Source organism: Ahaetulla prasina, chromosome 4 (genome assembly GCF_028640845.1).
Source record: "Ahaetulla prasina isolate Xishuangbanna chromosome 4, ASM2864084v1, whole genome shotgun sequence".
Classification (NCBI taxonomy): Eukaryota; Metazoa; Chordata; class Lepidosauria; order Squamata; family Colubridae; genus Ahaetulla; species Ahaetulla prasina.
In genome coordinates, this window is record NC_080542.1 from 128,754,019 (window position 1) to 128,779,339 (window position 25,321).

Here is a 25,321-nt window from a genome sequence, read left to right on the forward strand (position 1 = left end):
GTGAAAAATGGTTATGTCAAAAGAAGATGTGGCCAGGAGAACCTTAAGATAACAGCTTTTTCCTCTTTGCTACTCACTTGGATTGGTGCAGTGCACTTTGAAGATTACTTGGAAGCTACAATCCAGAATAAGCAGTCCATTTGTTAAGTTGGCATACAGCAATAAAAGCATTTTACTTGGTCCTTTAGATTCTGCATTGACTCATCATCTTTTAGATATAATTCAAAGCACTAGTCTTGTCCTATAAACCTCTAGTTACTTGGCACCTTAGGACCCATAAGACTGTCTTCTCCGGCCAAATTCAGCATATCTGATTCATTCATCCTTTTGTAGGATGCCTATGGTATGCAATAGCTTTCCACTAGATTGCCCCATGTTATTGGCTTTCTGAGCATTTTTATAAATTGAATTGTTTTAGAAAGCCTGTGATGAGCGAAATGAAACTATCCATCTATTACTATTTCTTGTTTCATTTTACGTTTCATTTTATATTATAGATGTTTTATTGTACGTTATTGCTATTACATTGTATTGTGAAAGCCATATGGGTTCAGGAAAAGAGCCTTTTCTGCTGTGGCTCCCACCCTTTGGAACATTGTGCCCCTTGACAGGAGATCCACCCCCACTCTCTTCACTTTCCAAGAGGCCTGAAAACCAGGCTCTGCCTATTGGCTTGGGGCCCTGGTGGAGATGGCCCACTTTGGAGTGGTTAAATTAAGACCACACCTCCACCCCATTTATATATGGGTTCCTTTCTTAAGTTTTTGTTAACTTTTAATATTTTAATGTTTATAACTTGTTTTATGATGTTGTAACAGTGAGATGGGTTGCATATACATTTAATAAATAAATAAATAAATAAAGAGGAACATGGTTAACCACTGAGAATTTATGGAGAAGGCACCTATAGAAACTAGTGAATAGCGAGATATAAAAGTGAGAGTTCAGTATGTAAAAATAAAGTTGAATGCAGAGGGTATGAGGTAATTAAATAGTAAATGTAGGTAAAATAAGAATAGGGCCAAGAATGAAGGGTTGATGAATGAAAATGATCTGAATATAGATCTGAGGGTCTATGGTCAGTCATCCAGGTCATGGTTGTCCCAAAGGTGCTTTTTCAAGAGGCAACTGGACTTTCTGGTTCTTCTTTGAAGACGTTTTGCTTCTCATCCAAGAAGCTTCTTCAGCTCTGACTGGATGGTGGGGAATGGAAGGATTTATACTCCTTGCAGACACCTGGTCATTTGCATTCTTTTATAGAGTTGTTGAGGTCACCTGGAGGTTTATCTGTGTCATCAGGGTCACCTGAGTGGCGCAAATTGATGTGGAGCCTTTTTGGAACTGTTGAAAGGACTGTATTGTAGATCGGAGATAGATGATGTTGTAACCCTCCTCCTCTGTTGGGAGAGGGCTGTTCAATTTTGACATAGATGGCCCTTTAACCCTTCTTTCCAACCAGTGATCCTCTCGGTTCAAAAAATGGTGTTTGTTATCTTCCAAAATAATGGCCTATGTCTTTTAAATGCAGATGGATTGCTGAATCTAGTCCTGAAGTTGTTTGTTCTCCTATGTTATGCTGTACACATGGGACAACACAGGAAAACAAACAGCATCAGGACTAGATTCAGCAGTCCATCTGCATTTAAAAGACAAAGGCCACTCTTTTGGAAGACAACAAACTCCATATTTTGGCCAGAGAGGATCACTGGTTTGAAAGAAGAGTTAAAGAGACCATCTATGTCAAAATTGAATAGCCATCTCTCAACAGTGGGGGAGGAATACAACATCATCTATCTCCGATCTACAATACAGTCCTTTCAACAGTTCCAAGAAGGTTCCACACCAATTTGCGTTACTCAGGTGACTCTGATGACACAGATATACCTCCAGGTGACCTCAACAACTCTCTAAAAGAATGCAAATGACCAGCTGTCTGCAAGGAATGTAAATCCTTCCGTTCCTTACCATCCAGTCAGAGCTGAAGAAGCTTCGTGGATGAGAAGTAAAATGTCTTCAAAGAAAACCAGGAAGTCCAGTTGCCTCTTGAAAAAGCACCTTTGGGATAGAACTGAGTGATTAATATGCACGATAAGAATAAAACCTGAATTCCAAAATAATTATATGAAGGATGATTGCATAGCAAAAGGAATGAGATGAATCCATACATCTCCACAGATGAATGGAGATATAATCATAAAAACTAAGACTGACAAATTTAACAAGGGTCAATGTATGAAGTGGTTTAAAGATGTGAGGGAATCAAGAATGGTTTGCAAGGACAGAAAAATAGTGTTGGCACAAACTGGATCCATTTATTTATACATCTTTTTTGTTTAATTTCTTTTGCTCTCTATTTTTTATTCTGCTTTTGCACTGAGCATTGCAAAAGTCAATAGTGTGATGGTTTTCTGTAACAAAGTCACAAAACCATGGCATACAACCCACAATAGCTGGATTAAGTCAACGTGCCAAACCACATTACAGCGTTGCATGAGGAGCAAAATCAGTCACTGTAATAAACTAATTCTGCCTATTTATTGTTATGACTCATTTTATTATAAAACATTTTACAAAATGCCACCTTTATTACAAAATTAACTGTTACTATTTAAAGTATCCACATTTGACTGAAACAGCAACAGAAGTTTTTATTATCTGTAACTATTAACACATACCTCAAATTGTTACATGAAATGGTAAGATCCACAAACAAGGGGCTAAATGTCAAATCTGCACACAGAAGGAAGAAATTTATTGTCTGATGTTCATTGGCCTCCATTTATTTATTTAGTGGGTTTATATGTCGTCAACTCTGTACAACAAAATTAAAACATCCATGGTATAATATAGTAAGTAATAAACATGCATGGTTAAGAATAAAACAATATCAAATCACAGATATTAAAATGTTCACAGCAAGAAAAACTCCAACCTCCCAAATTATAACTATTAGTATATGAATTACACATGCTATAAGAGAGAACTGCATGACTATTAATCAACCAGCAAAATGACATCAATTGTCAAAGGGCTTTCAAAACAGTTCAGTTTTTAATGTTTCTCAGAAAACTACGGGAGTGGAAAGGTTACGTCCAAACCACAATATTGAAGCCATTACATAAAAAAAGAAAACCATTGTCGTTGGATCCCCAAATCACACAAAACTCAAGATGTTGTTTCTAGAGATGTATATACAAATATTCTAATTGGATTCTAATTGGAGAACAGAGTTCTGGAGATACCTCAGGGCAAAATCATAAAGGCTTTACAGGAGATAAAGAGCTGTCATGGTTTCTACCAATTGCAGGTAGTTTTCAAAGTGATAAAACTAATTTAGTCCAGAAGATATTCTGTCAGTGAACGAGGGATGCATAGTAGGTTTTTGAGGATATGTGTAATGGATACTTTATTTTGTTGATGTTAGCCTTTGTTGTCAATCTATCATACTATCATGGAATTGTAACACAATTCTCAAAAAGAGTAGCTGTCCACCAAATGCTGAAGAAACCTTCCACAGATCAGTGAATTTTCTAATTATCACCCATTGTTTGATTTATGCAGCTGCTCTTACAGGTGACTGATTCTGAACTATTTTCAATCTGATTCAGCCTAATTTAAGAGAAAAAAATATCAGCCATAGTCATTGAATGATTCACTTAACCTGATCTCTCAGTGGCTCTTGATCAAATGGTTCTCTCTGATCATTTCTATGAGTTAGATATTGGTGTACTATGTTACACTAGTTCTGCTTCTAGTGACAGGCCTCAGACAGTATTACTAGCTAACAGGGCTAATGGATGCCGCAAGCCATTATCTTTATGAAACTGATTGAGGCAATTATCAGAATTTTCATGGCTTGGTATCATCAATAATATGGATATATTCATTTATTTGTAACATATAACTTGAGAGGCTGTACATGTCCAGAAACAATGACTTCTGGACATGTATTGCTGTGATAAGATAGCACAGGGGTCCCCAACCCCCAGGCCATGGCCCACTATCACACCTTGTCTTTTGGAACCGAGCTGTGGATGTGGTGGGTGAGCGCCTGTGCGCATCCCTGCTTGCGCAGCAGCATGTGAGTGCTCCATGTGCACAAGCAATGGGTCCATGTGCCTGCCACTCATGCAAATGGAGCTGTGCATGCGCTTGTATGCTGCTCATGCAGAACCATCCTCTCTCCCCTTCCCACTGGTCCCCAAAGTAGGAAAGGTTGGGGAATCCTGATATAGAGGACTTAAACTGCTGAATATTGCAAACAGAGATTCTTTTTGGTTAGTTTTTTCTGGGTATATACATTTGCCTGTTCTATATGGGTTGCATTAAATCAGAATGAACAGAGATGTTGGAGCTAGAATCATCAATGTCATTGAAAGCCTTAGTGACCCCTATGGTCAGATATTGATGGTAATATCTTATCTTTGAAGGAAATAATCTAGCTAGTTTTTCATAAAGTTAATCTTATATTTTGATTATTTTGAGCACTGTTATACTTGATCAGTTATAGTTGGTAAAAATGTGATGGCTAAGTTTTTCGTGGGATATTTACCTTTGAATTTATTGTTTCACTGCTAAAGCTACTGTTTCTGACTGCCAATTTGCAGTGAAACTCAAGTTTGTTTTTAAATATATACAGTTAGAAGTATTTTTGTATCAGAAAATCTTCACATCTTTGAAGAACTGATTTCTTTATAATTACAATTCTGTTTGATCATTTAAAAAATAAAATAAAAAACAGACATAGTGTATTTGGATTGGACTCAGTTTGTTAAAAATCCTGTCAATTAAGCAAAGCATGGTGTAACATGTGACACTAACCATTATTGTCACATAGAGAAAACCCTCAATTTAAGATATCGCTGGGGTAAACTGGTTCATTATTTCTTTGCTTACTCTGTCTAGCTTCCAAAACTAAGAAGAAGAATTAGATGGAAGCAGTTAAGGAGGAGATATAAGGAATTAAAATCCTAATACTAATGGAATTGGGGAGAAAAATTCTGCACTTCAAGAAAGGATAGAGCTAAACGTTCCATATTCAAGAAGCCTCATTTATTCACAAGGCTATTTTGCATATTCAAATATTATATTCTTAACTCTCTTCATTCTATCATGCAATACTATTATAGGAAAATTGGACTGTTGTTGAAACTGATAGCAAATTCTTCAAATAAAGAGCATCAAGAATAGCCGTATTATTCTATTGGCAATTGAGAATATCTGGTCTCATATTATTTATCTGAATTAAACCTAAGTTATCACGACTGAAACCTCAGTAATTTTATTCTTTGCAGTTGTCCTGTTTATACTGAAGCACAAAAAGTGTATTCACTTACCGTGTTTCTCAGACTTGAAAATAAGCACTTGGGCTTATTTTTGAGGTGGTCTTACTTTTTTTGAGATGCAGCCGGCTAGACTCTGTGATCTGGATACACCGTGGATGCACCATCACCTCCATTCTGAACCTTCAGCATTCGGAATAGAGGCTTTTTGGCAAACAGGAGGTAAATGGGAAGGAGGTTTTCCTGCCTGTCATCCATTCTTCAAGCTCAACACAGACTGAGGGTAGGATGACAGGCAGGAAAACCCCCCTCCCCATTTTTTTCCCGTTTGCCCAAAAACCTCCAGTAAAGAGGGAAAAAGCAAAGCAGCTGGCTGCGGAGCTGCTGGCTTCAGGGAAGTGGCCCAACAAGTAGAAGTGCTGCGCCCAGAAAGAGAAGGGGAAAAAGCAGTATTTGTGCTGCCCCAAGGGGCCAGTGGGCTGCAGCCAGACAGTTGCCAACTCTTGTGCTGCCACTCAGGCTGCCCACGCCCATTCCCCCAGGTTTATTTTTGGGATAAGGGTAATATTAGGCCCACCCCCAAAACATTAGGGTTGGGCTTATTATTGTGGTGGGTCATTTTTTCAGATAAACAGTAAATGCTATAAACAAGGTGAGAATGACAACTGATTATTAACTAAATTTTAAGAAATGAATAACTAAATTTTAAGAAATGAATATAAAGCTGCATTTACACTGACCAATATATTAACCCTGGATACACTTTCTGTACAAAGCAGAAAAGCTATTTCGAGTTTCATGTACTCCCTATAGCAATAAACATAGGTGAGATGAGTACCTGGCAATATGCACACCTGTACATTAAAACATGCAACTGTAAATATATTACTATAGTACTATAGAATATTAATAACAATATTATTGTTAATCTATACAGGAGTTAAGAAAGCAAGCAAGCAATGATCTAAAGAAATCAAGCCAGGTTATGGTTAAGGGGGTTCACATATACAGGTCATATTGGTACATAAGCACAGGGTATTTATCTTATCCAAGGTTACTATGCACAAGTAGCATGCTAATAGCTTGATCACTCAATCAAATTAAATCAATCTGGTGGAAACAATATATTATGAAACTTAAATCCAAGATCTTGATTTGATTTTCTCAAAGAAACATGTATTTTCTCAAATGAGAAAGATACTAAGCAGTGGTTAGAGTATCTACTGTAAACAACCAAAAACCTTGAAAGATACATGCAGGACAGGACAATAACAGTTCCTCTAATTTTAGTTGAAAGAATGGGTAAGACTTGGGGATGAAGTTCAGAATCTGGTGTATTTTTTGTTATTAGTTATATGCTGAGGAGTTGATTCTATATTATGTAAAAGGAAATGTTCTTGGCCATGGGCAACAATTATTTGTGGATGTATTTGGATTTACTGTGGCATTAATTTACTATTTGGCAATTATTGAAACATATCTTTGTCACAGCCTCTATTTCTTCTTCCTCCTCCTCGCTTGTGGTCTTATTTTAAGAAAAGCACTCAAACTGTTGACAGTATTTGTTTTTTTTAAGTTGGCTAAGAATTAGTATTCTTGGAAATAAAGATGGCGCTAGAAGTTTATGTTTTGCAATGTATCAGTTTTCCCACTTTTAAAATGAGGGTGGGCTACTACTTTCAGTGATAACTATCTGAAAATTTTACTCTTTTCCCACTTCCAAATTTCTCTTCCGAAGTAGCTCAACCAGGATTACTTTGTTCTTGTTCCAGACTGTCTGTGGACCTGTCATCTTGTGGAAATACTGGAATAGTATATTGAGATGGTTCCTAAATGTTTTGTATTATTAACTATTTGGTTATATTCTACTTAATTTCCTCTAAGCTTAGTATGTATGTATGTATATATGTATATTTATTTATTTGTAGTAAAGTTTTATGTTCTCACTTTATTCAGTAAAATTGTTTAATCTAAATATTGTTCCATATGTATCAAGCTATTGCCAGTCAAATATAGCTTATATATTTAAGAAAAGTTCTAATTTTTACAGACAGCATTTTCTTAAATATGCCCAATTTAATCAACAGGAGTTTCTTTACTTTAATTGTTATGCAGTCATTACTGCCTAATTTCCGTTTATTTTGAAGGATTGCTTTTTCGCAAAGATTTTAACAACTTCGGGACTCAAGATGATCACAGTTTTAGGGATACCTGACTTAGCAAAGTCTAATGGTTTAGGAGTATCCAGTCTATAATTTTCTACATGATTTATAAGTAATTCTATGCAGGATTCTTTAAAGCCTTTTATGCTTTGCATTCTTAGTTTTGACTTCCTTCTTAACTTCTTTTTCAGAATTTAAAAATGCAATTTCATATGATCTAATGTAAGAAAGTCTTACTAAATTTAAGAGTCTTAGTATTTCAGCAAACATATACTATCAATCTATTAATTTCGATCAGCATGACCTGAAGCCTAGTGAGTCAGTGCATCTCTATCTAAATGTGAGCAGCTGCACAAATTCAGGATAAAAGAAATTCAGCCTAATTTTTAGTTCTCAAACTTACTATTAACCCAGGGGTCTCAAGAAAAAAATAGAGGAGAAACACTAGGTCTTTTCAAATTGATATTAAGCAGATTTTACTAAAAAATAGGTTTTGAATATGCACTACATATATGAATTACGTAGAATATGCTTTTACTTCATTTAAACACCATGTCAATAGACAAACATGTTACAAATCAATCTTTAAACATTTGATACCAAGGATACTCTTATACAATCAAGTATGATGCATGTATTAATATAATACTAAGTTTTCTTAAGTAAAATGTGCCATTTATGTGGTTTATACAGTTTTTTGAGAATATGCACTTCCTATATGCTAAAGAAGTTATATTATATACATCAGTAAACATGATTATTACATTAGAATGTTAAAAGATGAGTATTTTACTGTGAACACCATATGACTCGTAAATACTGTTTCTGCTTTTATTGCTGCTCACCTCAAAACTAAATTAAATGAGTGCCAATTATGTGGGTTTTTAAAAAAACTTGGTGAAATGACCAGACTAATTTAACTGATTTTCCGTATCAGTTGAGTAGTCAACAAACAAGCCAATTTTATTTGGAAAAATCAGCAATATATTTCCAGGGGGCTCTTCAGCCAGTAAACAGGTTTTTCATCCCATTTCTTGTAATTTCTTCTTGTAAACTGAACAACGCGTCCTTATTACTTACCCATGCAGTTCAAGAGCCTACTTTCCCTTCCCTTCCCATAACTTAACTGGTAGTTACAGAACTGACAGCAGCAAACCCCAGACTGGGAAACGTCAAAACCATCCATGCTTGTAGCCTGACCACTAACAGAATACAAAGACGCCACCTAGTGTCCAACGAGCGGAACCTCCGCGCCGTTTCAGCTCGCATTCTCGCAGCTGCTGCGGTATTAAGGCCCAGCCCAACGAACTAGAGGCATAACAAAATGGCGGCTGCCCGCCGAATCACGTGACCCCTTTGTGCCTTTCGGGAGGCTGAAAGGCGTACGGCAGGCGGCCTTTGCACTCGAGTCGACATACACAGATATCTTAGGCGGGCATCCATAGGGAGGGCAGACGGGGCTATTAGGGTTCAACATCACCCTCTTCCCACAGGGGGAGGGGAGGAAAAGGGGAGGAAGCGGGGAGAAAATGGCGGCCATTTTGTGCTTGCGCAGAGGCGATGGTGGGGGCCTAGGTACAGGGCGATGGCGGGGCCCGGCTCGGCCGGAGTAGGGACGGGAGGGGGTCTCTCACGTACCGACTCCTCTTCCTTCTCCATGCCCGTGGGCATCTGCGGCACGGCCCGGTTGATCGAGGCATACTCGGCCAGGTCGGGCAAGTCCTCGCAGCGGAAGACGGGAAGCGGCTTAGACGCGTCCAGCGCCCGGGCCCGGAACGACAGTTTGCTCATGTTAGTCGTCTGCGCCTGCAACTGCTATGGCGGCTGCTGCTGCTCCGGCAAAGGGGGGGGAGGAAGCGAGAGCGCTCCGAGCTGAGAGCCGGACCCCACCGAGAGCTCTCATGGAGGGACCGGGGCTCCCGCAGCGGGGCGGGGCTCGCTCCGAGGCGGGTCCCAGCGGCGCCGAGTGGCGCGGCCAGACTAGGGTGCCGGTTTCTCTCCTCGCCGATCCTGGTCTGCTCAGTACGCCACGGCCAACATGGCGGACATTAAACCTCGACTGGCCGCCTCTTTCAGCCAACCCCAGCGCCACAGCCATTCCCACACTGCATCGCGCAAAAGCGCGGCCACGGCGTTGCTAAAAAGAGCGCGCGGCGCGGGCGCGAGAAGCAGGCACGAAAGAGCGGCGATTTTGACACTCGCCGGGCCGAAGTCGCTCTAATCTTTCCCGAAGCACTGTAGTTGTTCGGTGGCGCTGAAGCACCCACCCCCACCCCTTCACACGCTGGGAAACGAGTGAAGGATGGACGACTGCATCACTGCCGCCTGGAGGAAGATATGGGAGAGAATACACGCCTCAGCCCTCTGGAAACTAGGAGCATCTCCTCAGGCCTAGAGGGAGACAGTTGACGTGCTCGGCCCGGTTCCGTTTAAACCAATATTGATGGCAGCTCAATATTCTCTCAAAATCCTATTTTCATTTCATTTTCACTTCTTCCCAGGCCACTTTGTTCTCTTCTCTGTAAGACAGGTCTCTGTGACATCAAAAATTCTATAGAATTAACTGACAGGAGTGCAAATCTGTTATACACACTATTTAAAACAGCATATCCGATATTTTACAGTTAACATTTTCCAGCAAAAAAAAAATTGATGTCAGCTTATTCAGATAAGACACATTATGAAAGAAATGATTACAACCATCACTATTATATCCATGCTGAGGAATTTCTTGACTCTTTATCATCCTTCTTTTACGTTTATCCTATTAGCAAAAGCAGCCTATTTCAGCATTAAAGACCACACACCATAGCATTTTCAGTTCTAGTTCTTATTTTTATTTATAATCCCTTTCAATTAATAAATCAATAGTCTTCACAAAACCATAATTTGGGATAAAACCACAATAAAAATTTAACATGAAAACCATAAAATTATAATCATTTAAAATAGGATGTATATTTTAAATATAGTGAAAATTATTTGTTTGGAAGGATAGCCAAACCTAGTCTGGTTAGAATAGCCAGCAACTAACTCTGAAAATTAATAGATGGTATTTTATCTGAAGGGATACTATTCCAGAGGTGGGGAGAGGTTACTGAATATATTTGTATATTTGTTCTGCTTCTAAGGGAGGCAATTTCTAATTATGGGAATACCTGACTTATCTTATTGGACAGCAGATGTAATCAAGAGAATGCAATCCTACAGGTTCCTTGAGTGGCTCAGACTGCTAATGCAGTCTATTAACAGCAGCTGCCTGCAATTACTGCAGATTCTAGTCCCATCAGGCCCAAGGTTGACTCAGCCTTCCATCCTTTATAAGGTAGGTAAAATGAGGACCCAAATTGTTGGGGGCAATAAGTTGACTTTGTATATAAATATACAAATAAAATGAAGACTATTGCTAACATAGTGTAAGCCGCCCTGAGTCTTCGGAGAAGGGCGGGATATAAATGCAAATTAAAAAAAAATATCCAGGTCCTAAATCATAAAGGAATTTAAAGGAGACAGCCAGCTAGAAACTAACGCAGCTCTTGAATTATAAGTATTACATAGGTGCCTCAAGAAGTATGCATTCATTCATTACAACTGGTCCAGAGCTATATTCTGGATCAGTTGTAACTTCCAAATGCTTTTCAAAAGCTGTCCCACATGTAGTACACTGCAGTAGTACAACTAAGAGAGATGTCTTCGATGTAATAAGACAGTGATTATGAGTGGGGATTCTTGAAAATGGTGGTAACAGCTTCCATCTTGAGCATGAGTTGTCAAACCAAGTAAACCAGATATTTGAGCAACTGTAATTCTATTTATATACAGCTAAAACCCTGCCTTTTGTAACTTCAACTGGGCAAAATAATGCATTATAGAGCAATAATGTTTGAATCAAATTATCTCAAGTGGGCTAACTTTTAAAAAGCATCCAAAAATCCAGGGCCCATTATCCCCATGGGACTGAAATTTGAAGAAAAGGATCTTAACACCAGATGTATTAGCAAAGTTGTAGCTGCTGTAGCGCGACCACATGACCCTGCAGTGCTGCTGCAGCTAGGTGATCATGATTTCCAATGCTCCTAACCAGCTTCCCCCAAGCAAAGTCAAGGGAGAAGCCTGCAGGAAATAGGAATTCAGTCTTATTGCTTTTTTGCCCATCAAGGTTCATACTGCTTGTTGATTTAAGAAAATATATCTGAAACACTGACCCAATGGTTCCTGGGCTACCTAATTTGGAGGAAAAATGATAACTCAGTGGAATCACCAGGGCTTCAAATCCAGAGCCACTCCGTATTTCTGAGATGAACAGATGAAGACAAGAAACTCATAGCTGGATTATACATTTCAAACTCCTCATGGAGGCTTATATGAAGAATACTTCACATTTAATAAAAATCAAATGCTTATAAATATTACACAGTGGATATAAAGAGTTCACAATAATCTGTAAGATATAAATTGCATGTATTTTATACTACATTTTTCCAAGAACAAATAAAAACAAATATGGCTGATTGTAAAAATCAAAATTCAGAAAGACTTAAGTGACAATATGGTGGCAAAATATTGATCGTGAAAGTCTCATTAAATTGTTATAACCATACATTTCTATAGAATCCATATTCCCTGCCCCATAAACCATAATTGTCCTAAAAGTGCTTTTTCAGGAGGCAACTGGATTTGTTTTTTCTCTGAAGACATTTCACTTCTCATCCAAGAAGCTGCTTCAGCTTTAATTGGATGATGGGGAATGGAAGGATTTATATTTCTTGCAGACAGCTGGTCATCTTCATTCTTTTAGGCCATCTAGTGGTTTAGCTGTGGTTTAGATCACAAGATCACCTGAATAGTGCAAGTGGGTTTAGAGCAGGGACTTTCAAATTGCGGCCTGCCAAAGCAATTAATTCAGCCTGCATGGGACCATGAGGCTGCCCCGCCCAACCGCCTTCAGCCGAGTGCAGGCCTTACCTTTGTGAGCTGGAACTGGAAGAGAAGGCCAACATTTTTGGCTGGCAGAGTGCTTCTGGAGGCCGGGGAAGCCAAAAACGTAATGTGGGAGGCCCTGGAGTGCTTCTGTGCGTCTTGTTTTTGGTCAGCAGGGTGCTTCTGGGGGCCAGGGAAGCCAAAAACAGGAGGCGCGGAGGCTCTGGAAGGGAAAAACTGCATCCTCCACCTCCGCTTCTTAGCTCAGGCTTCCTCCGTCCATCTGCCCCCAGACTCTGAGCGGGGATTAACCAGCACGCTCCAAGTGGGCAAGCAGCCGTGGCTGCAGGAGCTCCCAGTCCGGCCCAAAAGAGGTTCTTGCAAGCCAGCGGGCGCCTATTGGTGAAGCAGGGCTGGTGAGACAAGAGTGAGCTAGGGAGCGGGTGTTTCAACAGTTGCCCCTGCTGCCTTTCCACCCCTCACCGCTTGGCTGCCTGTCCTTCTCCCGTTCGGTAGTTCCGGGGCGAGACTGCCTGTCCCCGAAGGAGAACGTCTGTCTCCACTACTGGAAAGGGAATTGGGAAGTGCTGGCTGGCCAGTGGATCAATGCTGCTGAGCCCCCGCTTTCCTCGCCAAATCCTCTCCTAGTGATGCATGCCTGCCAGGCGCGCACATTCCTTGTCCAAGCCTGTTGCACATGTCTGAAGAGTGCGGGTTGGCAGGCAGGTGGGCCAGATGGCGGAGGGGTGATGTGGGTGGTGCAGCCTCGTGGACCATAGCAGCTGCAGAGAATCCAGGCAGGGGGGTGATATGCTGGTGCCTGTCACTCCCTTTAAATGCAAAATGTGTGGCATCCGCCAACATGCAGGTGTCCAGCACCAGGGACTCCGCAGCTGGCCCGCCAACAATTAGGCATGGTGATGGCAGTACTGGCATTGGCATAATGTAGGGGGAGAGGCATATGAGTTGGACCACCAGACGCGCCTGCTCCATCCCATGTGGTCTGGACAGGGCAGGTGGCTGCCTGACGCATCCAGCAGGCCGGACCGTATGCCTCTCCCCAGTGCCTCTGCCTTTGGCTACTGCTGCCGCTATGGATGAAGATGTGAGGGTATGGGACAGCTGCTACCTACTCTATCCCATTTCTTCTGGCTTGCGGTTGGAGAGCAGGTCACTGCTGGTCATCTCCTTGGTCCCCTTGCAGGTTTTGCCCTTGGCCCACATCTGGGGCGTGTTCCCCTCACAAGTAGAGATGGTAAAAGCACGCCCATTCCCAGGAGGCAAAAGGCTGTCACATCCAGTTGGTCGCAACTACCCCAGCCATGCCCTCCCCCTAAATTGGTGCCATTCGCCCAGTCACATGACCACCTAGCTACGCCCACCGAGCCAGTCCAGCTCCCAACAGTCAGAGGGATCATGAATTGGCCTGCTATTTAAAAAGTTTGAGGACCCCTGGTCTGGAGCCTTCTTGGCTGCAGGATGTTTTCTGTCCTGTGTACTTTCATTGTCCCTTTACCATCTAGTCAGAGTTGAAGAAGCTTCCTGGATGAGAACTGAAACATCTTCAAAGAAAAAACAAGAAAGTCCAGCTGCCTCCTAAAAAAGCACCTTTGGGAAAACCATGACGTGGATGACTTTTTAAGAATCTCCATAGTGCCCAAGGTATAAGTTTTTATTCTGCACATTTGCAACATGCATTTCTTTTGAACTTGTCCTGGTAAATATATTTAATATATGATTTTTTTTTGCTTTAGACAAAAATACCGCTTTTCAAAACAACAACAACAACAACAACAACATTTAATTAACAGACTTACACTGTGCTCAAATTTTCTAAGCGATCCTTTATTAACTAAACTAAAATGGCTAGGATTAGGACAAAATACTCAACCAACACCTAACAAGCCAAATTAGATAACATATAAATCAGGCCAGTCTATCAAATATTCTCATGGCCGATACTGAACTGAGGTATAAACTTTTTGTAAAATATTAGAAAGAAATATTGCCTGTCTAAAGGCATAATCCTATAAACCTTTTACAAACGTTTGCTACATGACTCATTTCTTCCTGTGTTATAAATTTGTAGTAGCTATAGTAGCACATGCAGTTTAACTGAAGAAAAATGATCCTAAAATATTAGTTATGAAAAAGGAAGTATAAAAAAACTAAGTTAGCCACAAATATAAAAATTAAATAATTATCTTAATAAAGTAGTACAATTTCACATTCTTTAATCAAATTCCATAGTCATGTATTGTCATGGCTCAATTATTTAAAGTTTAGGCAAATTATTAAATGGCAGTAACCTATTTTGAAGAATTGTTCAGAAACATTGGTGGGTATGTCTTCCTGCTTGATCCCATTCAAATGCAAAATTAACTAAAATAATTAAGAATAAAATTAATGTGTCTGAACTGAGAGCGTGTGTGTCAATAGTAACCTGCAATGAAGTCAAAATGTCCTGTTGTGATGTCATCAGGCAAATCACACAACTATGTGAATTGTATAATTAGGCCCTTGTCATTCAGTTTCCTCATATTCCCCCATGGATGCCCTTCCTTACAAAAGCAAATAAGGTTTGTCTCTATTTAGGAATGCTATTTGTAAGGTTAGCCAATACCTCTGAATGCAAAATGCTCAGATGAACTGAATACGACAAGTATTAATTTCATATCTATACCTTTATTGGCTGTTATTGCCTATATGCTTGATTAGATGGGTCTCTGTTTTGGAACTGACATTTTTAGTCAAGACTGGATATGACCACTGCCTGTAATGGAAAAAAAGCAAGAAAAATATGCTTTAAGCTCAGGAAGAAAAGATGCTTCTATTCAGATTTGTTATTTGGCCACTTTTGTTCTATCTTTTCTAGCTCTGAACTAAACCTCAGCCTCAATAGAAATGGCCTCAAATTCTATGTTTGTCAGAACTACATTATGCAATTAGATCGGTTCTAGTTAATACAGGGCACCAGCAGTAGGAGTGGTATAGATTGGTGCAAGAATCCCAAAGGTGCTTTTTCAAAGGCAACTGGATGTTCTAGTTTTTCTTTGAAGACATTTAACTTCTCATCCAAGAAGCTTCTTCAGCTCTGACTGGGTGGTGAGGAATGGTTTATATTTCTTGCAGACAAGCTGGTCATTTATATTATTTTAGAGTTGTTGAGGCCACTTGGTGGTTTATCTGTGTCCTCAGGATTACCTGAAGCAGGGGTGGGTTTTACTTACCTTTGCAACCGGTTCGCTCTCGCACGTGTGCTTGCATGACTCTTCTGTGCATGCGCAGATTGTATTTGATGATGTCTGGGCAGGTGGGTGGAGCCTCCCACCGCTACTGGTTCACCTGAACTGGGGTGAACAGGTAGCAACCCACCACTGACCTGAATAATGTAGGTGGGTTTGGCGCCTTTTTGCCTGCAGGATGTTTTCTGTCCTGTGTCCCTTCACCATCTAGTCACAGCTGAAGAAGCTTCCTGGATGAGAAGCAGAATGTCTTCAAAGAAAAAACAAAGTCCAGTTGCCTCCTGAAAAAGCATCTTTGGGAAAACCATGACTTGGATGACTAAGAATCTCCACAGACCCCAAGTCATAAGTTTTTGTTCTGCATTTGCATTATTTTAGAGAGTTGTTGAGGCCACTTGGAGGTTTGTCTGTGAACTCATGGTCACCTGAGTAGTGGAAATGGGTGTGGAGCCTTCTTGGAACTGCTGAAAGGACTGTGTTATGGAGCTGTGCTTTCTGCAGGATGCCAAAGATAGTTTAGCTATGTACTTTGAGATGGATGCCCTTCAAATGGTACGGGAGTATAAATGTATTTCCAGAAAAACTGCAGACTACAAGAACCATTTCCGCTTCAGTTCGAGATGCAGACAACATACTCAACACTGATAGTCTGTGCCTGTGTTCAATACTGAAGGACACAGGGCAGAAAACATCCTACAGAAAGCACAGCTCTACAACACAGTCCTTTTAGCATTTCCAAGAAAGCGCTTTGCACTATTCAGGTGACCCTGAGGACACAGAGAAACCTCCAAGCAGCCTCAACAACTCTCTATAAAAGAATGCAAATCACCAGCTGTCTGCAAGGAATATAAATCCTTCCATACTCCACCATCCAGTCCAAGCTGAAGAAGCTTCTTGGATGAGAAGCAAAACGTCTTCAAAGAAAAACCAAAAAGTCCAGTGACCTCTAGAAGCATCTTTGGAACAATCATGATCTAGATTACTGAGAATCTCCATAGTCATTGGTCCAAGAGGGTGATAATTTTCTCCTTCTACTTTTCATTTTAAATCTTAACTGAATTGATACAATAATATAGATGCAATGACTAAGGATTCTGGTTATAGTCACAGTTAAGATGTTTTTGGAGAAAAATTTCCTTACTTCTAATATGGCAGATACATCCAGAAATATTCTAACCAATTCATTTTTGCTCTAGTTCTCTCCTTCCCCTTAGATGCCTTAGTTTTAAATTAATTTATGTATAGAGGACCTATCTATCTATCTATCTATCTATCTACCTATCTATCTATCTATCCCTCCATCCATCCCTCCATCCAAAATATATAAGTCTTTCTCTCCTAGATGGTGGAAGCTGAAAAGTACTGTATTCTGTGCAGACATATTAAAATGATACCATCCAATTATAATTATTTATCTGGTCATCATCATAAAGATCTATTGCTTTTTCAACACTTCATCCCAATCTTGTTTTGGGGTATTAGAACATTATCTAACTCTTTTAAGAATCTTTATTGTTATCAATGTTTCTCAATTTCTAAATACATTTTGAGACAGTTAATATTATTTAGAACAGACCTAGGCATTTTATGGCCCAGGGAACATCCAGTCTTTGCATACCTCTGGATTGCGTGATATCAAGCAGAAATTAAAAATCATAGGTAAATAAGTATATGCTGTGCATTCAATACAACTGCAGTTCTATTTTTTTCAATTTACATATATGCATGCATATGCAACTTCACAGGCTATTGATTTGTACCTCTACAAAAGTCCCAATTTCTCAGGTGGCCCATTGGAAAAATTGCCTGCCCGATTTAGAAGATGGTGACCAACTAGAATAGTAGTAATGAGAATACATTGCAACATAAAAGTAAAAAAAAAAGCACAGACCTGGGAAAAGTACATGTCAAAGGACAGCAGTTCTTAAAGTGAAGTCTGGGGACACCTGGAGATCTCCGAGATCCTTTCAGGGGGTTTGCAAAGTCAAATAAATATTTCTAATATTGTACAGTAAATATTGAAAGATATAGCGCACCTAAACCAAATATTTGGAGTCAATCAGTTTTAAGAATGTAAAGGGAGTCTGAGACCAAAATGTTTGATAACCACTGGCATAGACATTTCAATATTTGAACAATCAAAAAAAAAAAAAAATCAGGCATGCTTAGCACATTGTTTTTTGTTCTCCATAGCAATATAAAAGAAGAGACTAAAAGTTGAGATCCTTAGAGATAGACATTTACACATTCCACTGTTGAAAATGGAGTTTTATATTTTTGGAATAAAGAATGATCCAACTAGTATAGCATTTCATAAAATATTTAATGACTTAATTTAGATGTACCAGAGTTTATCACTCAAAGTCACATGTATTTAGATAAGGAAACAAGCAACACAGGGTCCTTCAGGTATCTCTACTACATCTACAACCATTTTGAACCCCACGATGTAATCGCATAGAGTTTTATAGTAGTCACAGACTGATCCAATATTATTAAAATGTTAGGAAATAAAATGTTCTTCAGGATTGAATAATAGAAAGGTAAATTCAGTGGGAATATGCATATAAGAATCTTTTCAACCTTTCTACTCATCTCTGTACAGGAAGGGGCAGGAGGCTTCCTTTTGGACAGCATGGAGAGACTGAAGCCACCGTTTCACAAATATTTACCTAGAAGTAAGTTGAATGCAATGCAACTATCTTCTGAGAAAATATAAAATTAACTTACAGGTGCTTTTGATTCAGTTAATAGTGAAAATGAATTATAATTATGAGTTGAATACATAAAGGGCTACAATTTATCATCCTGCATTATGAATTATTAGATTAAATCATCGAAAATATTAGTCAAAATGAGAAGTCTATGATACAAGTGCCATTTTGACCCTCTAATTTAATGCCTGAGGAGATATAAGGGGCATGCATAAGAGCACAAAAGTGCCTACCGTTCCTGTCCTATTGTTCCCTTTATTATATCAAATTAATATAACTAATGCATATTCTTTACTTATATATATATATATTCATGATATTTTTTTTACTTATGACAATGTTTATGTATACTGTTATGACAAAATTAAATAAAAAAATATGCTAGGTGGATCCATCTGTAGGTCTTTTCTTTCATTCTGCCTTAAGCTGAAATATCTATAACTAGTCATTTTGAAATGACAATTGAGGATAACCTACTATTTGTTATTTATTATGCTACGTCACACAGCAAATACAAAATGGCACCTTTTCAGCATCAGTTGTTCATTTTACCAATACAAGTATTAACAGTCTTTGAAGCATTCCTTGAATTTAAGACTTCTGTCAATTCAGTTCAGAAAATAAACATTGACTGTTATTCAGAAAAAAGCATCAATAAGAGTAATAAATGTAAGTAGAATTTCACAATGCTAAAAATTGAAAAACTGTAATCTGTCTAAAAATATTAATGCAGTAAGATAATTTTTTCAAATAATGTTTTTAAATTACAAATTCTGTTCTGGAATTTCAGATATGTGCAGACTCATTTGTGGCTATTCAGAAGGAAAGCTAAACTTTGATTTCAAAATGCTATGAAAGGTGGACCATGGAAACCTAAAGTTTAAATTAAATTTTTCCCAAGCAGAAGTTTCACTTCCTAGATTATTTTGGCCAACTATAGAATATATGTCTTAAAGCAATTGTTCTCAACCTTTCCATAGACTCCCCTTCCCCTTTAAACACCTTTAACCAGGGACCATGGCCACAGACACCCCCCACCCCAAGACTTAACTCAAGATTTAAACTATAACATTTCTTCAAGTCTTTGTGGACCCCCTTTGATGACATCACAGCCTCCCAGGGTCTGCACACCACAGACTGAGAACCACTGCCTTAAAGGATAATTTAACACAACTTTTTAAAGACCACTTTTCTCATTTTTATATTAGCTAGTTTTTAATGCTTTTTAAGTTTCTAGTCCTTTTCAATAGTTTTGCCTTCCAGTAATTTTCACTATTTAGTTTTGCAAATTGGTTTACTTTATGCCATTTTATTCATACCTCTTTTGGAAAAAACACCCACAATTATACATTAGAATTGTCTGTGTTAAGTACCTTTTCTGATCTGTTCATTCATCATCCTATCAATCTTACCCCACTTTATGCATCCAGAGTCAGTTTAATAATTTCCCCTCTTCATTCTTATCATCACAAGTGTAACCACCATGTCAGTTATAATCTCTACATCATATAATTCATCCTAACATGATGTAAAACAATGCAAGAGAGTAACTCAATGATTTATTTATGAAGTAATAAACTAGACAAATTATTTCTTCAGCTGTATATGCTAGTAAATCTAGTTTATCTACTTTTCTACTATTCCATCTGAAAAAAAAAAGAATTAGAATTATATCAGTCAAGGGTCTATTAATTGTAGTTTAATGAAATAGCTTAAAAACCTGATTTAATTCATTTATGTATGAATTCATATGCATGAACATATTCCACATTAAGCTGTTTTACCTTACTGGTCAGTACTTGTCTAGAGTCATTAAAAAGTCTCAATTCCAAATGTTTTGCGATCCTAAGAGCTAATAATTTTTAAAGGATTTAACTGTTAATAAACCTCTTAAAAAACCTTATGATTTAAAAACATAAAAAACATAATCTACAAGTAAATGTACCTTTCTCATATATTGATGTGGATTGTCTGAAGATTTAAAGCGTACATGGTACAGGTTTAACAAAAAGCAAAATTCTACCTTTTACACAATATATGTCATGTCTGAATGCAATCTTTTCTATCAGGATGCATACAGAATGGTGAGTGAATAGAAACTGGATAACAACTGGTTTTCCAAAGCCAAACATTTAAACACCTTTTCTTCCAGCAATTGCTATACAAGCTGCACCCATATATTAAGGTAGCTTGTTCACTGTATGGTGCAATCATATGCTGCACTGCCACATTTTATTGAGATGGAAGCTGCATGAGTTGCATTCCTAGATCTGTAAGAGAACATCCATGATTGGTCTTTTCAAAGAGCCATTGTTATTATATAGTGAGACCATAATCAATAAAAGCATATTCTGCTAGTAGAAATAATTGTTATTCATATACTTAAATACAGATTTAAAAAGCTAAATAGGGAACTAAACCATATAAATTCTTATGTTACAATTTAGATACATGTTTTAACTAAGAATAATGTATTTTAACTAATATTAACTCTGAAACACTCAAATACATTCCACAAAGTGCCATTTAATCTGTAAATAAATATTGTTTCACTTTCAAGAAAAAATTATTTTGGAAGGACATATTTAATGTCAGCTAGTATTTTTCTACATACACAACATCCTGTTTAAGAGTCTTCTATAAAACTTATATAAATTATTCAAAGAACTTCACATGAACTACACCGAGAAATTAAAAAGAAAAAAGAAAAATAATTCCTTTCTTCCCCATACTTTAATAGATTTATTAACCTGTTGCATTTCCCAGATATTTTGATCATTTAAAATTATATAATGTAAATCCTTTTACTTTATGAATTGTTCATATATAAATTTATCTTTCCAGCTTTTTTGTATCTTTTTGTTTATACTGTGTAAATTTACAAATGTTTGCAGGAAACAGGTATTTGATTCTTAATATATGTATCTAACTATGTATATATGCTTTATATGTACTCAAAATAGACAAAAAACTACTTAATTTTTAAATTTATATATATTTGACTTTTTCAGCTTTATTTCTATTCTTAATTAAAACATACGCTATGTACAGAACATTTTAAAAACACACGTTTTTTTTTAAAAAGTCAATCCCAAACTGTTATTTGATATGGTTTTAGTTTTTTTACTTTTTTAAACAAAAGAGAAAGGGGTTAAGATGCTGCCAAGTATTATGAAAAACACATCTGATAATGAATCCATAGCACAATAAAACAGTCACTTTCTACAGTGAATATAAAATTGGTTTTAGCTAGTAGAAAATCTTTTTAAAGAAAAGATAAAACCATGACTAAATAATGAATTAGTTCTCCACATATCTCGGATTTTTTTAAAACAAGTAAAAAAAATCCAAACCCTGCCTCTAGTGTCTCACAGAACAACAAAGGACTGTGACGACACCTCTGTTATGCTGTACACTGAACTTCCAAATATATTGATTATTGCATATATTGTACATGATCCAAACTATAATGCATGTATTAATATTTAAAGCTGGGTTTGTTAGAAGAAAAAAAGAAATTATGACACAATAGATCAAATCTTGCCCCACCTTTCTCTGCCCCCCTCTTTTCTTGGTGAAACGAACATAAATTGTTTAGGAGCACCACAGCGCCACCAACACAGATCAATACAAAAAAAAAAAAAAGATTTCCCACTGTGTACAAATGAAACCCCCCCCCAGAAAAATGTCCAAAATTTCAAAATGTCTCATAAATGAATCTTCTCAAAGGAACACATACACTTCAATGCAGAACCATCGTTCATATTTTTATAGAAAGGTTTTAAAGCAAGTAACAAAAAAAAAGCCGATTGAGGAATAAAAAGGCCGATGTTTAGTAACAGACATAACTTAATGTAAATCCTGCTATAGCAATCTCCTCCTTCATTATACAAGGGCAGTTTTCAACAATCCAATTTAAGGAGCTTTTTCCCAATTAATCTCAAACTCAAATAAACGGAAGCACATTTCTTTATCAATGTACTTAGTTCCTCTTTTGCAAAAATATGTGTTCTGCGCCGGACACAATTATCCACCCTGGAGACTCCAACTCCACCTTGAAAAGATCTCTGTTGTTGGCAGTTCCATCAACGACTCAAGTACAGGGGTCTAATTTATTCACCATAAATACAGTAACACAATTGTTCTTAATGATCAAAATAACGAACCAACCTTTGTCATAATAATTAAAAGCTCTCATATTTGAAAGGAAAAAAAATCTACATTTGATTCATACACGTAAGAAACATTTCGACGTTTTTTATGCGCGTTTGTGTATCTGTGTGCGTATGTGGGAGAAGGGTTAGAAAACTTACCTCGAAAGGAAGCGATCAGCTGCCTTTTCCCGACTGGAAGGAAACAGTCTGTGTATAGTTTCTCGTTTGCGATCAACCAGCTCCAGGCAGCGAAAGAATCATCCAACATCTTTAAAAATCTTTGCAAATGAAAATAGAATCTCCTTCCCATGGTCTGCAGCCGCTTCCGAAGGTTTTTTCTCCATATCTGGCGAGGTGGGGGGGATTCGAGTAAACCTGAGAAATATCCAAAGATTAAAAGCAAAGGCAGCAGGGAGCCAGAAGACTCTGGGGTTAACAACTTTGTAATGGCAAACAGGCGTCTTCTGATTGGTTAGGAGGGCAGTGTCCCTACACAGTCTGCACTATCCCCCGCCCCCCTCTTCTGCAGCCTGGAAAAAAATGCAGAAATGCAGTGTGCCATTTTATACAGTCTTTTAAAACACACCCCAAAGCAACCAACCACCAAATGCCCAGCCTTTGTATTTGGGGGATTCTATCGAACAAAAACTCAAAACCTTTTCTAAGTCTCCTTTACATGATCAACTGTCCTTGATGGGCGGCGGGGAGGGAAGAGATAGAAAAGCGCGCGCATGCACCCGTACATACACACACACACCCCAGAGCCCCCCCCCCCTATTTCCATATAGAGATTTGGGTGTTTTTCTCTTTCCACCTTAAATATTTATTTACCTTTTATGTTCAACTAAGAAACGCTTTCACTAATCGTGTTACCTTCCCCACCACGTTGCCTAAGCGCCTGGTGGAATCAAAAGCGGAGCCACAAATACTTTGCAGAAATATACGCCTCCTAAAATAATCTGGTGGGTTTGGAAAAAAAAAATCTAAGAGTTGATATTGAGAGGTTACCCAAGGAGCAAAAATGGGGGGAGGGGAGTTTCTTCATTTTTTCCCCCCTCGCCAAACGTTATCCTTTACCTACCGTCAGAGAAACCTAAGGATATTCATTTCAACAGAAACATCCTTTGTAATAGGCATCATTCTTCCACAAAGACTATTTAAAAACCCCTCCTTATACTGACTGACAGAATTCGACCATGCTGCCCACAAACAAAATGGCTGTAGCACTGAGTTCTTTTGGATCCTCCCACTGTACCCCCCCTCCCACCTCCTACACACGAACACACCCTTCTCATGGCCTCTGCGAAAGGGCAGAAAGCCCAAAGAAATCAGCACCCGAAGTACAATGGACGTTCGAACTCCCCTTGTCATCGGAAGGGCAAGGGACTCCCACAAAGCCTTGCCCTGGCTGCAAAGAGCCCTTCTTCAAAAACAGCCGTCAATCATTAAGGCTCTACAGGCGATGTAATTTGAACTTCCTGCTTTACATATGTATAAGGTCTTTCACCTACATTGGCAGTCTTTTCAATTAAGAGTGCTAGGAAATTTGATAAACCGAGTCTCGATTTGTGAGCTCAATCAGGTCCTTGGCTGCTATGGGAGCTGGTAAAAACACGTAGGCGAAATGCTTGGTCTAACAAAGGAAGAGCCAAGTGGCAAATTCGACAAATTCAATCTTCTCTTTTCACTTTTTTCAAAGAAATATTTACAAGGCAGGTGATTTAGTACTCTGGTTGACACGGATACCTGATCACTGAATTTTTTAAAATGTTATTGTACACATTCCATTTGCAGTATGACATTTAAAAAAAGCCAAACCTAAATGTTAGAATTGCTATGTAAACACAGATATCTTTATTCAATTTCCTACACTAGGATTTAAGTAACTTTGAGTCTGGCCTGACAAATGCCCGTCATCCTGATTTTAAGGCTCAGTCTCACACTTTTCTTGCACTGGGCTTAAAAGGGCTGTTTGCCATTTGTTCACAGGTTTTCATTACCAAGTCTCTGTCTCGGTACTTTATTGCCACTAAACAGCCTGAAACTGGATTCAATGAGGCAAGGAGGAGGAGCCTAAAGGAAGATGAAAAAGTGCAGGAAAATTACTTTGTCCAGGCGCTAGACGTCCCTGGCCATTTCTCTTTTGGATGCCACAGAGATTAGGGTTTCCTGACATTTTATTTGATCAAGTGATACTCCATAGATTAAGAGGCCTCTCGTTCTTTCAGCCTAGCATTACTAGAGGGATACATGCAGTGGTGGGATTCAGCCAGTTCGCACCACTTCAGGAGAACCGCTTGTTAACTTTCTGAGCAGTTTGGTGAACTGGTTGTTGGAAGAAATCATTAGGGCAGAGAACCGGTTGTTAAATTATTTGAATCCCACCACTGGATACATGCCAATAAACTGATTTTCCTAATACAGATTGATCTGAAATATGTATCCTTTGAAGTATTTCTGACTTTGGTCATCAATCAAATAGGGGGCCTTAACAGTGGCCTATTATACTATTTTTATTCCAGATTGTATTATCAAATTTTAAATCTTACTTTTAAATGGTAGTTCCAGTGGTGGGTTGCTCCCGGTTTGCACCAGTTCTCGAGAACCGGTAGTAAAAATCTGTTGTTGCTTTCAGAACTGGTAGTAATGGCTGGTTGGCCTCACCCCTAAACCAGTCCCCCAGTTGCTGCTCACTTGCCTCAGCCACCATGTTCGTCGCCGCCATGTTCTTTGCGCACACGCATTCCATTGCCTTGTATGTCCAATGGGATGCACATGCCCAAAGAACATGGCAATGACGGCAGCAGCTTTTCCCGCCACTTTTTAGCGGCCTGAGGAGAAAGC

At 38.5% G+C, this 25,321-nt stretch overlaps 1 protein-coding gene across 9 annotated transcripts in view; it reads right to left on the reverse strand.

Annotated features, from left to right (window-relative positions):
* EPC1 (enhancer of polycomb homolog 1) overlaps nt 1-23,708 on the reverse strand; it is a 72,102-nt gene extending 48,394 nt beyond the window's left edge. The window contains exons 1-4 of one of the 9 annotated variants that reach the window (XM_058179503.1): nt 23,559-23,708; nt 22,637-22,852; nt 15,747-15,859; nt 9,083-15,137 (exon numbers count right to left, since the gene is read on the reverse strand). In XM_058179503.1, the coding sequence (XP_058035486.1) occupies nt 9,083-9,235 (153 nt within the window). In that variant the 5' untranslated portion in view covers nt 9,236-15,137; nt 15,747-15,859; nt 22,637-22,852; nt 23,559-23,708. Of the gene's footprint in view, nt 1-2,675; nt 2,813-9,082; nt 15,138-15,746; nt 19,970-22,636; nt 22,853-23,558 lie in introns of those variants that run through there. The other 8 variants (XM_058179507.1, XM_058179500.1, XM_058179508.1 and 5 more) reach the window with 8 other exon arrangements.
* Nucleotides 23,709-25,321: the final 1,613 nt, after the last annotated feature.